General features: G+C 35.9%; 1 protein-coding gene across 1 annotated transcript; it reads left to right on the top strand.

Moving 5' to 3' along the window:
• Positions 1-8951: 8951 nt before the first annotated feature.
• LOC113331219 lies at positions 8952-12349 on the top strand. The gene is made up of 6 exons (XM_026577956.1): positions 8952-9057; positions 9151-9247; positions 10019-10349; positions 11107-11581; positions 11681-11748; positions 11977-12349. Exons 1-6 carry the CDS (start codon positions 9021-9023, stop codon positions 12013-12015), a joined length of 1047 nt encoding a protein of 348 aa, XP_026433741.1. The 5' UTR covers positions 8952-9020; the 3' UTR covers positions 12016-12349.
• Positions 12350-12786: the final 437 nt, after the last annotated feature.

The following is a 12786-nucleotide window of genomic DNA, read 5'->3' as shown; positions in this document are numbered from 1 at the left end:
TGAATGGGAATAATATCGTCATTGTTGGCTTTGCTTACTGTCAATGTTCTAATATCATGATCAATTGATTATGTCAGCATCTGACTCCGAAACAAGCTAACTTTACCTTAGCGTATCTGGATTACTTTAATACCATACCGATTATCTCAATATCCTGATCCCACTTCTAGTATGCATTCTAGTCTTGGGTTTCTTTGTGTTTTGAATTGGTTTGTGCTTGGTTGACTCAAATTTTTCAGTTTTCATGTTGTGCTATATTGGTTGTTATTCTTTTGTTTTTGTGTATTTCATAAGCTATGGGAAGGAGTTGATACTTAAAAGAATTTACTTTAGATCCAAAGTTTGATTTTTTTTTTTTTTAAATATTTTCCAGTTTGTTTCCTTGTTGATGTGATAAGTCATTATTGCCTTGTTAGTTGTTCACCATATTGAAGGAGAGGAAGGCATGTTAATCTGAGTTTATGAATCATCGAATAGTTTTCATTGTTCTTTGGTTCTCAAGCTTGTGAAATATCACAGAGCACCTTCCTTGGTACTATTTATTCTATATTCTTATACTACAAAGTTTATTTTATTCACTTATATTTCTTCTTGGTATGAAGAAAACTATAGACGAGATGAAAAAGGCTAACGAGGAATCACATAAGAAAATAGATGCCCTTTTGCTACTGTTTGCTGGTCGGGTATGTATTAGCATATCCATAAATATTTTTGGCAGTGTATTATCTAGATTCTTAAGCTTTCTCGGGCATGTATGAGTATATCCGCAAATATTTTTGGCAGTGTATTATCTAAAATCACAATCTTTCTTAATTGTGTATTGTTTTGTAGAGGGACCTCCCACATCCAGATCCATAAAGTTATGATCTTACTACACGAATCTGAGGTAATTTTTTCTGCTTTATTAGTAGAAATGATTGTGCATAGTTATATACCTCAATTCATAAGATTATAGTTGCTTGTAAACCTGTAAACATGTTCCCCTTGCTGCAACATATTAGAAAGACAATGCCATAATTGTTAAGTTAGACTCTGGATTAATATCATGAACTATAGTGATATTTGCGGACACATTCTTTGTTTTAGTTGTCACGACACACATTAGGATTTATCGTTAGCCAATAACTTGCCAACCAACTTAATATTTGCGTACACCAGTGGATGATATATATTCATATTGAATTATTAGGAAATTTTGAAATGGGTGTACTGGTTTCAGACTACTGTGATTTTCTTGTTCTTTTTTCCGCCATGGATTGATTTATGGGTAACTAGGTGCATCGGCTTAAACGTATTGATGGATATTTCTACTTTTTTGAATCCCTGAGGTGTAAGTGAGAGATTATATTTGGATGAATGGTTGTTCCTATGATTCTTCTGTATCTTCTTAATGGTTTAGACCACATGTTACATTTGAAAGGATAAGAAATTAAGCCTTTGTAAATATTGTATACAGGGATGTTATCTTCTGTTATTTGTCATTAATATCAGATTTGATGTCTACATTTTGCAGGTTAATTTCATTGAAAGATATTACGTTCAAGGTGTTGGAAGATATATGATAATTAAATTTGGAAGTAATAAATCCATCCGTGATAGTGATACTTTAAGTATTTGTGTTCATTCACTTTAATTTCTCTTGAAACTTGTATCAAACTCAAAATGGTTTAATATTAAGTTTTTATTTGCTTTCTCCTATCAGACTCAAAATGGTTTAGTATTAAGTTTTAATTTATTTGCTTTTGAATGTAATCAACCAGAGAAATATGTAGTACTTGTGGTTTTTAATGAATAGAATGTCTTTCCGAAATTGTTGTAGTGCAAGCAAATGTTGTCTTGTTATTTTAGGCTAGCAGTAAAAACTGGCTGCAGTGAAACCAAGCCATATAAAATGGCCTTGGAGAAAAACCCACACATGAAAAATGTGGCCAACACCGTGGCTAATAACCCCACACATGTGCCATCCAACTAAATATTAGCCACCACGGCTCCCGTGGTAAAAGCTCTTTTATTATTAGCCACGCGTAAGTAAACCGTGGAAACCTCCGTGGCAAATATCTTTAGCCACTGGACTATTTGTTACGAGGAAACTGTCGTGGCAAACTGTTTTTTTCCACGGATTTTTGATCAACTGCCACGGTTTCCTGGCGTGGCTAAAACTCAGTATTTTCGTAGTGGTTCCTGTTCACCTTGATTCCATATCTTAAGACGGAACAAAACCTAGGGTTTATCTGTGGGAGACAAATTTATCCTTTGATATACTTTTCTGTGTGAGACAGATTTGTTTATTATCAACTCTGCGATTTTGGGTTGCAGCAACTCTTGGTTGTGGGTGAGATCATCTAAGGGAATCAAGTGCGTAGTATCCTGCTGGGATCAGAGGCATAGGAGTACAACTGTACCTTGGATCGGTGGGAGACCGATTGGGGTTCAACTATAGTTCAGTCCGAAGTTAGCTTGGAATAGGCTAGTGTCTGTAGCGGCAATATACAGTGTGTATTCAATCTGGACTAGGTCCCGGGGTTTTTCTGCATTTGTGGTTTCCTCGTTAACAAAATTTCTGGTGTCTGTGTTATTTCTTTTCCACATTATATTTTATATAATTGAAATAATACATGTTGTGCGTTCGTGATCATCAATTGGAAATCCAAACTTTGGTTGTTGATTGATATTGATTGATCCTTGGATATTAGTCTTTGGTACAGTCCAAGTTATCTCTCTTTGATAAAGACTCGCAAATTTCTATTTGCTTGAGTAAAGATCAAATCGAGAGATTGAGATATAAACTCTTTGATATATATTTTTTATTGATTGAGTCTGACTATCTAGTTGATTCTCATAAAAAGTATATTGGAGTTTGTCCATACAGATTGCTAAGCGAAATATTGGGTGGTGTTGTTAGACCCCCGTTTTTTCAATTATAATGACCATGAAGATATTACGACTACATTATACTTCACGATTATTGTTTTTTTACGTGAATTCTCGGTTGTTTCGGGCATAATCCGATCATAAAAAAAATTAGGAACCCGATCATGAACGGTCTTAGATAATTATTGATGTTGTCGGGGATTTTCCACCTAAATCTCTTCGATCAGTTGTAATTTGTATAACTTCATACAATCTTATGTATATGTTAAGGACCAGGTTGTCGCTTTTCACTCATACAAAATATAACTGTCTCACAGATAGGTGGCTGCACGACAAAAAATTTCATTAACACGGAAAAGCATGGTCAAATCAGTGTCGTTATGACACGGGTTATTTCTAGTTTAGTATACAAACATGTATTGTATTTGTCTGTACAAGATGCTCTACTGTGCTTTTCAACAATTTTAGACTTGCTGCAAGGGTGTTTTTTTTGGTCCGGAAATGTCCAAGGCTCCTGCTATCATGAATGGTAGGGGCAGTACTAAACTTGTGTTTGTCAGACTGACAAAATGGGTAATAATTGGCTTCCTCTTCGGTTTTATCACAAGTTTTATAATAATGATCTTTTGCTCTGCATCTGAGACATACATTTTTCCTCTTCACTGGCAATTTGAAGTATGGGTCACGCTTTTCCTCCTCTCTTTGATTAAACCATCTACTTGTTTTGTCTTCATTAACAATATCATAATCAAGCCACTCAAGATCCTCATGTTTTTCTTCAACTGCAACTTTTGTTAGCCTATTGGCCACCACGTTCAGTTCTCTTGGAACAAGACCAAACAACAAAATTAAGCCTCGTTTCCAAAACTTATCCACACCCAATTCAATGATTTTACTTGCTGCATCTATGTATTTCGATGGACACCCAATTTCCCCATTTAGTGATTGGGTTACTGTTGAACGATCGCAAAAGACTGTTAAATCATTTTTCTCTGACGATTTAACACGTTCCATGATTTGTAGAACAACTTCATACTCTCAATTTATGGTGTCTCTCTCATCATCATTAGATTTCATAACACAACCAGAAAAATGATTTCTGATAATGTAAATTAAGATTGAGCACATGGGTTCGGTGATAATGAAACTGAATAAATATCGAGATTCTACCACATCATTACAGAAAAGGATAAGAATAATTAAAAAAAAAAAGAAATTCTAGGATTTGTTCTATTGATACTAGTAAAGAACCTACTTGAGTCTTTAGATGATTCTCTTGGAGATAATAATAAAGATTGTAATTAGGAGGATGAAGTTGAACTTGTGATTTGAGACGAAAATGATATATAAGATAACTTAGTATGTTCGTTGAAGTTTTTTGGCTTTGTCATTTATAAACCATCCAATAAGGTTTCTCTGTTATAGACGACTAATATGTAACAGGTAAAAAACCGTAACCGAACTGAAACCAGACCGGTCATACATGTATAGGCACAAATATATGTAACCAAAACTAGAACCGCCCTCCAGGAGGTACAAGTACTTGATTTTGAAGAAAACCGAACCATACCGTCCTTTGTGCAACTTTAATTCATAATAACCTTATTAGGAAAACGACCACCATGCGAATAAGGTTCTGGTGGGGTCACCATGAAAACAAAAGTATCATATTTATTGGATGGCATCTTTCTTGTAAACATAAAGCCCTTGGGGATTTGGCTTTTAGAAATCTTGAGATTTTCGATAATGCTTTACTTAGTAAGTTGGCTTGGAAGTTTTGTAATAACCCTGATGATTTATGTGTTTAAGATTTTAAAGGCTAAACATGTTAATAACCATGATGTTCTACATCTGAATAAGCTAAAAGATGATAACTATTGGGTTTGGATAAGCATTTTCTCTAAAAGAAATTGTTAATAAAAAATCTCGTTGCTGGACTGTGAGACACAATACAAAGGTAAGTATATAGTTAGATTATTGGGTTATATGTCTTCATAATTCGCATTGACCAGTTTCTAGTTTATCTAATATTTCTGATTTGTCTACAACTAGTGATCTTTAGTTCCTCTTACTAGCAATTGGAATGTTAATATTATTAATTTTTTCTTTGATACTTCTATAAAGATATTAGCTATGTATGTTCATCTGGTGTTGACACTCTTTGCAGCTCCATGACAGCCAACTACATGGTTTATTCCTAGGATGTTTTGAATACATGACAGAATTACTACCAAGCCAACTAACAATTCAATTCATGAAAATAAAACTTCCGTGGTGATTAAATATTGAATATAGTAATATATTAACCGAACCAAATATATTTGGCATAGGTGCAATCCATGAATAAATGATTAGAAGTCTTAATATGAACATTACATAAACAACGACCAATATCAATGCAACGTTTATACCTAATTATACTATCCGTATTAGGTAAAATCTTTTTTAGACATTTCCAAAATACAAATTTTTGTCTTATGAGGAAGAAGACTAGTTTCTGCAACAATTTAACTTTGTCCAATAATGAAGGCTTAGTTTATAAAAGCATGATAGTTGTATGGATGTTGTGGAAAGACAGGTGCAGTCTTATTTTTTTAAAGGTTAAATTGTGTGGTATCCATACGATTGAAAGAATACAACAGTTAAGTTACCAATGTGCTCAAAGATTATCTAACCTTTCTCCTACTATGCAGATTAAGGACTGGTTCCCTCCAAACAAGGATTTTTTTTTTGAAAATTAATGTAGATGGGTCTTCTATTGGGAGCACATGTCAATGAGGTTTTGGTTTAGTAATCTGTAATTTGGCAGGATGATATTGTAGAGTTCAAAGTTGAACAAATGGAATGCTTGGTTTTTTTTTTTTGAGGTAAAAGGTTAAAGTTTCATTGAAAGTGATAAAAAAAGAGAGGAAAACCAAGCCAGAGCTCATCCCAATTACACTGTTTACTTAATTACAATCTAACACAGTAGACCAGTTGGATATTAGGTCCCCAAAAGTTACAGTCGAGAACCAATTTGGTAGAGAGCCCCATTTGAATATCAGCCTCTTAACTTCATTGATGATTTCATCTTTGTCTTTCTTCCTTTTCTTGTCCATAACTCTACCGCTTCTTTCCATCCATATTGCCCACAGAATGGCAGCAGGGATGAGAGGCCATATTTCCCTTCCTCTGTGATTTCCTTTGACGTCTAGCCACTCTTCTAAATGTTCCCTGACAGTGAGTTTGTAGCTTCTTCTGATCCCACATTGTGCCAAGAAATAATCCCACACCTGCTTTGTGTATACACAATGTAACAAAAGATGATCCACATCCTCATCAACTGTGTTGCATCGGCTGCAAGTAGTCTCCTGAATGTCACTTCCCCTTTTTAGAAGATTGTTAACAGTGGGAATGGCATTGTGTAATATTGACCATACACATATATTATTCTTAGGGGGGACATATCTCACCAGTGGACATATCTCCATTGGTACCCTTCCTTCGTAGTGAATTGAGTCATGGAGTCTTCTTCTTCACTTAGTTCAGGTACTTCGCCTAACTGTATGAGCAGGTTATTTATCTCCTCCATTTCCTCTGTATTTGATTGTTTCTTAAGAGAGATCTTCCACCTGCCATCTTCAATCAAATCAACAACCTTGGCATTTTTCTGCATAGCTATCTTAAAAACTCTCTGATGTGAAATGGCAAGAGGAGTATCTGACAACCATCTATCATACCAAAATTGGATGGATGTTCCATTAGCCATTCTAATCTTTGTTGTTTTATCAGCAAGCCATTTTTCTTTTTGTATAGACTTCCAGAAACCCTTTCTTTGTGGAAGTTTGAGTTCATTGGCTGTGAGTGAGTTCTCCTCAGATTTAGTCTTCAGTTGAACTATCTTTCTCCATAGGGCTTTCTTCTCAGCTGAGTACCTCCAATTCCATTTAGCCAATAATGCCTTATTCATATATCTTAAGTTCTTTATTGCTAGACCTCCATCTTCCTTCTTTTTACACATTTTCTCCCAAGACACCCAGCGAATTTTCCTTTTTCCAGTAGTAACACCCCAAAGAAAATCTCTCATGATATTTATCATTGACTTCTCCACTGATGCTGGCATATGGATTAAAGACATGAAATAAAGAGGAAGGAAAGCAAGGCCCGAGTTAATTAGCATAAATTTTCCTGCCTTGGAAAAAAATCTCCTTTTCCATAATGCAAGTTTTTTCCTGAATTTTCAAGAATGCAGTCCCAAACACTTGTTTGTTTAGCAGAAGAACCAAGAGGTAAACCAAGGTATGTAAATGGTAGCTTCTCAACCTTGCATTGCATGATACTAGCTAAATCTTGAAAAGCTTGGTTATGAAGGAAGTTGTTAGATGGATGAAAAGCTTAAGCCATGAGAAAGTCATATTTGAACCAGATAATGAGTCTTTAGTTAAGTCTGTGAATGAGAATGTTTCAAGTGTACACCGACCCAATGAAGAAATTTTTCTAGATGTTAAAGATTTCTTTAAAAGCAATAATTTCTGATTTTGTAAGTCAGTCAATAAACTTTGTAAAAGTGTTGCTCATGCTCTGCCTAAAAAAGCTAGAAAAAATAAAAATGATATTGAATCTTGATAATATCCCTCCGGATATCCCTGACATTGTTAGCAGCGATTATATGCCATTATCAACTGAATGATAAAATCAAATCATTATGCAATAATGCTTGGTTACCGAGAGGTAATCCCGTGGTGGACACCGAGTGAAAGAAAGAAATAGATGGACCCCACCCTTAACAGGCCCCCAACAAATCTCCATGAGCCCCCACCCCCACCCCTAGTTAGCAATTCGGGATTCGGCAAACGTACGGAACGGCAAACGTACGAGTATTATACGGTTTTGTAAAATCCAGATTCGGTCCAAAATTCGGTCAACGGGACGTGATTCGTCAGTAATTCGGAACGGCATACGTACGTGTATAATTCGATTTATAAATGTGAGTTCGGCTCTGAAAATTCGGTATCTATATATAACAAATAATTTGTATTTATAAGGTCATAGACCAATTTTTATGCATATGTGTGAGTTATTTAAAGAAAAAATAAACTTAATATGATGATATTAATAATATATACAACATTAGTTATCCAAGAGGACGTCGTATGGTGGTTTAGATGCTTGGTTAGTGAGTTTGAGATCTCTCTCACCTTCACCTTCAAATCTCTTCAGTCGTTTTTGTTTCATAAAAATTACAACACTTTTAATATTCGGTCGTGTATGTTCGGGAGGCAGTAAAACCCAAAAAGTGGAGTCTTTGAAAAGTAAAAGCTAAAGAATTTATGGCGAATTAAGCGGACGTATCATTCGGGATACGTAAAATTCGTGAACGGTTCGCAAATAATCCGGGAATGCCACATAATACGCGACTTGGGTTCGGAGTTGCAAACGTACGCGAATAAGACGGTAAAATTCGTGATACGGAAAAATTCGCGAATGATTCGCGAATCATTCGCGAACTTACTAACTAGGCCCCCACCCCCCCGTCTCTCTCTCCAGGGAGAATCCGCGCTCCTCGTATGTGTAGCATCACCCATCATTATGTGCTTGAATCAAAAAAAGGCCGGATGACACATTTGGGATTCTTTATCCTCAACATACGGAAGCTGGTCCGGAAAGAAACGTTATAGGTCAGGAAAGGAACGTTAGATTTTGAAATCCAAATATTTGACTCTGCCGCTGCTTAGCTCGATGCTGCTCAAAGAATGAAAAGTTGGATGCCGCTCTCCATGACATCATCTGTCCCCCTCTGTCCCAATTGCCTGGGGTCCAAGGAGCGAGGAGCCGTTGTGTCCCAAACTCGTAATTATACTCACCTTTTTTCAATTATCAGACCGTTATTTAAACTTTGAACCGTTGGATTTCTCATTAACAAAATTAATCAATGAAATCCAATAGTCAAGCATGTAGGCCAGAGTAATTAATTAATAATTAAAACGTTTTTATTTTATAACCGTTTGATTACTTTAATTCGAATTTCCTAATTTTCCCGCCTAACACGCCACTTGGCAATAAAAGCCCAGCCCTAATATTAATACCCCTTCAACTTCGTTTCTAATCCTATCTCCATCTTCTCTACAATACTAATTCTCTTTTCTTTCAGTTTCTGGAAAATCTCAATTATGAGCGCCGTTAAAGATCAATCATCCTCTGCAAATGGTAAGTCGCGATTCATGGGTTTTTAGATTTTTCGCTTTTTGTTTCGCCTCTTTTTCATCGATGACCTTATTTATTTATTTGTTGATGGAATAGGAATTGTAGCGAAACCGAGGGTTCCGTATCCTCTGCGATCTGCAAGCAAAGATAATCCAACCATGGCTGAGAAATCCAAAACTTCTGTATCCAAGAGGTTTGTTATATACTAAGTAGTTTCTTTTGATGCTTTGTTTTATTTCAGTTGAATTTTAAGAAATTTATCAGGCTCTGTCAAAGAGGGAAGATTTAATATGTTTTGGGTGAAATTGTTGGGTTAATGATTATTTATTTCATGTTAAGATTGGTTTTCAATGGATACGGTGGTGAAGTGACTTGGATTGTTGTTTGATTGGTACTGATTGAGTGAGGTGATTGAGGATCTGATGATTCTTGTATGTGGAGTTAAGAATTTAGGGTTTATAATGAAATTATCGCTGTTAGTTGCTTGATTCTATGCCTGTGGTATATTGGATTACAATTACTGCTTGTGCAGAACCTGGATTTCATGTTTTTTTGTGGTTAGAATTTGACCCTTATCTCAATATCTACGGAAATCAATTAAAATGATATCGGAATTATCAATTTGAGTTGTTAGGGTTAGTGTTTGTTTTTGATCGTATGCATTTGATGAAAGTTTAATGAAAGTTACTTCTCTCTGTGCTATTTTCTTCGAAAGATGGTACTAGGTTGGTCTGGATAACAATGAGGCTTGTGTCTGCTGTTTCTGATGAGCTTGTCTAGTGGGCATGGTCTTTGATTTTAAATTTGTAACTCTGAGAGGAAAAACTAGCTTAGGGGTATGAGCATAAACGAGCATCTTATGGACTATTTTTGAAAAGTTTACTTGTACTTGATCTAATTTAGCAAACATAGTCTTCACTGAATATCTCTGTTTCATTGATTGTTTGTTGGGTGCATATTTCAGGGGGGGGCTTCCAAATGTAAGTCAAAGTGTGAGTGTTCTCGACCTCTCTGGCAAGGAAAAGTCTGCAAAGCCAACTAGAAGGCTCTCCATTCCATCCAAATATTCTGCTAACCCTCTTCCTAGACCAACTTTCGCGATAACTCCAATATCCGAGGCTAGGATGAAGAAAGCGACACCAGTTTCTGATAATTCCAAATCAGCCATCAGACGAAAGTTCGACGTGCTGTCCTCAGCATCATACTGGCTGCTACAAATTAAAATATCAGAGTCTGCTGTAAAGCATTCAATATCAGTTGGTTTCTTTAAGCTTGCTTTGGAGTCTGGTTGTGAGGTACTATATCATGAAATTTTCTTGCAAATTTTATTTTTCATCCGATATCTAGAATATCTGCTGAGAAGGTTACAAATGCATATGTTGTCATAGCTGCACATGTAAGGATATATCAGTTCTGGCAGTGCTTTGAGATAATGGACATCATCCGCCTCTCTAGGACCTCCAACCTGATGTACTTCTTCTATTGCTTGGTAACAAGTACCTCACCTGACAAGTTTAGCTCATAGACAGTTTTTTTTTTTTACATAAGCGAATCATTTCGCAGTTTGTTAAATTATATATAAACACATGTTTCCTAAGACCTTATTACCAGTAGATGCATATATCTTCTTTGCCAAATTCTCAAATACCAACAAAAACCAGTCCAAACCTCCATGCAGTTACTTCTATATGAACTTTTCATTGCACGCTATTGTGTATTTTCAACTGTAGACCATCTTATTCGTCGGACGCTGCAAGTGTAGTGCAACTGAATTTCCTCGGTCACCCACTACGTAACCTGATCTAGGTCTCATGCTGCACTAGGTGGAATTTTTCTTTGCAGTTTATTTCTGCTATCCAGATTCTGAAAATTGTCTGTTTGTATGTTGTTATGTATGGCATCTTTACATCTTTGTGTTATTCACAGTTTACACGTAAGTGGTCAATTTCTTAGTTATAATGTGCATAAGATTTCTTCTACTTCCTACTCTGCGTTCTAAGAATCTAAAAGGTGTGGTAGTTAATTATTTATCCACATTCATCCAAACCACAGCCACTAGAAAGAATGAGGGACGAGTTAAAATCCTATGCACGTCGGCACAATCTTGTTGGACTAGGGGAACCAGTAAAAGAATTGCTTAAAATCTACAAGATCGAAGAAGCTTTAGAGCAGTTGCAAGTCTCCGAGGCTTGTCCACTGGTACCTGAAGGAACTCAATCTTCTAAGGAAGATCGTTGTAGCTCTATGTCTGCTGTTGGGGCTAGGAAGTTAAAACCAGCGTCCACAAAATCAGAAAGTACTCAAGTCTCTCCAGTTGCAGGATCAGCTAAAAAGGAGAATAGCCAGAAAATTCCTTCAAGCGGAAATAGGTTATCTTTGACCAAGAAATCAATGAATGTAAAACCTGATGCTGCGGCCAGAGCCAGTATTGAACAAAAAAAGAAACCTCAGAGGCCAATTAAGCTGGAAGTTAAGAAAGAAAAAGTGAAGCCCAAAAGCCCGGGAAAGAAAGTACTTCCAAAGAAAGGTTAATATCCGTCTCATGGCCCTGGTATTTCTTGCTTACTGTTATGTTCTTTAGCTTGGGAATACGAACCTTAAAATTATTTTATTTTCCTCTTTCCAGATTCTGTTGACTCATTGCCTGCAGAAGAGAGTCTAGAAGTAACCCAGCAAGAAGATAAAGAAAATATGGTTAGTGATTTTGCAAGATGTAGGATGATTATGTAGAACTGTATCTCTATCTGCATATATTGATTCCGAACACAGTACTCTGAGAGTGTGTCAACGCTTTTAGACTACAAAAATAATGAATCTATGTCTTACTCTATATATTTTTCTGATGAAATTCTTTACAATCAATATCATCTCATGTCCATTGTAGACAAATTCTAATCACTTTGCTGTTTTCATGTTTTGTAGGACGCTCTGCAACTTGATGAAATCGCCTCGTCTCAGTAATTAATAACCATCTTCACCATAGTCATACAATCAATAATGAATGTCATTTTCGTTTTAGTTTCTCTTTTTGGGTTTGTCTTCAGTCATTTTTTTAGTGAGGACTTTTCCGCTGTAAAAAATAAAAGATTTATGGGGTGTGTGTTGTGAGATTGTTACTTTTTTTGTTTTTCTTTTCCATCCAAGTAGTAGGGTATTATACTTAAAGTTTTCTCTTCGTGGTTGCTAGTTGCTTATTCATTTGACATGAACTGTAATATTCTACCGTTGTTGATCTCTTGGTTATATAATGGCTTGCATTGTTTTTCCTTTTCTTAATGAAGTATGGAGAATTCAATCTGTCTATGTCTTTTTATTGCCATTTGACACGGCAGAGGTTAGTTTTAACTACCACCAGCCAAAATTGATTATAATTCTTGAATGTCTATTCCAAAAAATCATTCCTATGCTGTGGAGGAATTAAAGCCATGCAAAACAACTTCCAGATCCCAGATAGACTACGTCCTCTGGTCATCTTGTATAAATCTCTCCTCAAATCAATGTCGATTGAATCTCATGTTTGGTGTGCAATCGGTAAGTGTTCATTTAGAAAGTTTTGGAATCTTATAAGAGTAGAATAGGTGATACCTTTCAACGAACACCGGAACTTCTATCACTTCAGGTTCAAGTACTTGGAAAACTTTACAACAATTGGCCTTCCCAAATCATGGTTAAATCATGGCCCTTGTCCAAATATATTATGAAGGAATTCAAGCTATAATACCTGAAGAATTC

Source organism: Papaver somniferum, unplaced genomic scaffold (genome assembly GCF_003573695.1).
Source record: "Papaver somniferum cultivar HN1 unplaced genomic scaffold, ASM357369v1 unplaced-scaffold_125, whole genome shotgun sequence".
Taxonomy (NCBI): domain Eukaryota; kingdom Viridiplantae; phylum Streptophyta; class Magnoliopsida; order Ranunculales; family Papaveraceae; genus Papaver; species Papaver somniferum.
The sequence above is the reverse complement of the archived record's forward strand: the minus strand, read 5'-3'. Positions and strand labels throughout refer to the sequence as shown.

Excerpts from the sequence above, each read along its gene's own strand:
- LOC113331219 (XM_026577956.1), top strand. The coding sequence starts at position 9,021 with ATGAGCGCCGTTAAAGATCAATCATCCTCTGCAAATG. Across the intron at positions 11,582-11,680 it reads GAAAGTACTTCCAAAGAAAG|ATTCTGTTGACTCATTGCCT; the intron begins GTTAATATCCGT and ends TCCTCTTTCCAG. Across the intron at positions 11,749-11,976 it reads AAGAAGATAAAGAAAATATG|GACGCTCTGCAACTTGATGA; the intron begins GTTAGTGATTTT and ends CATGTTTTGTAG.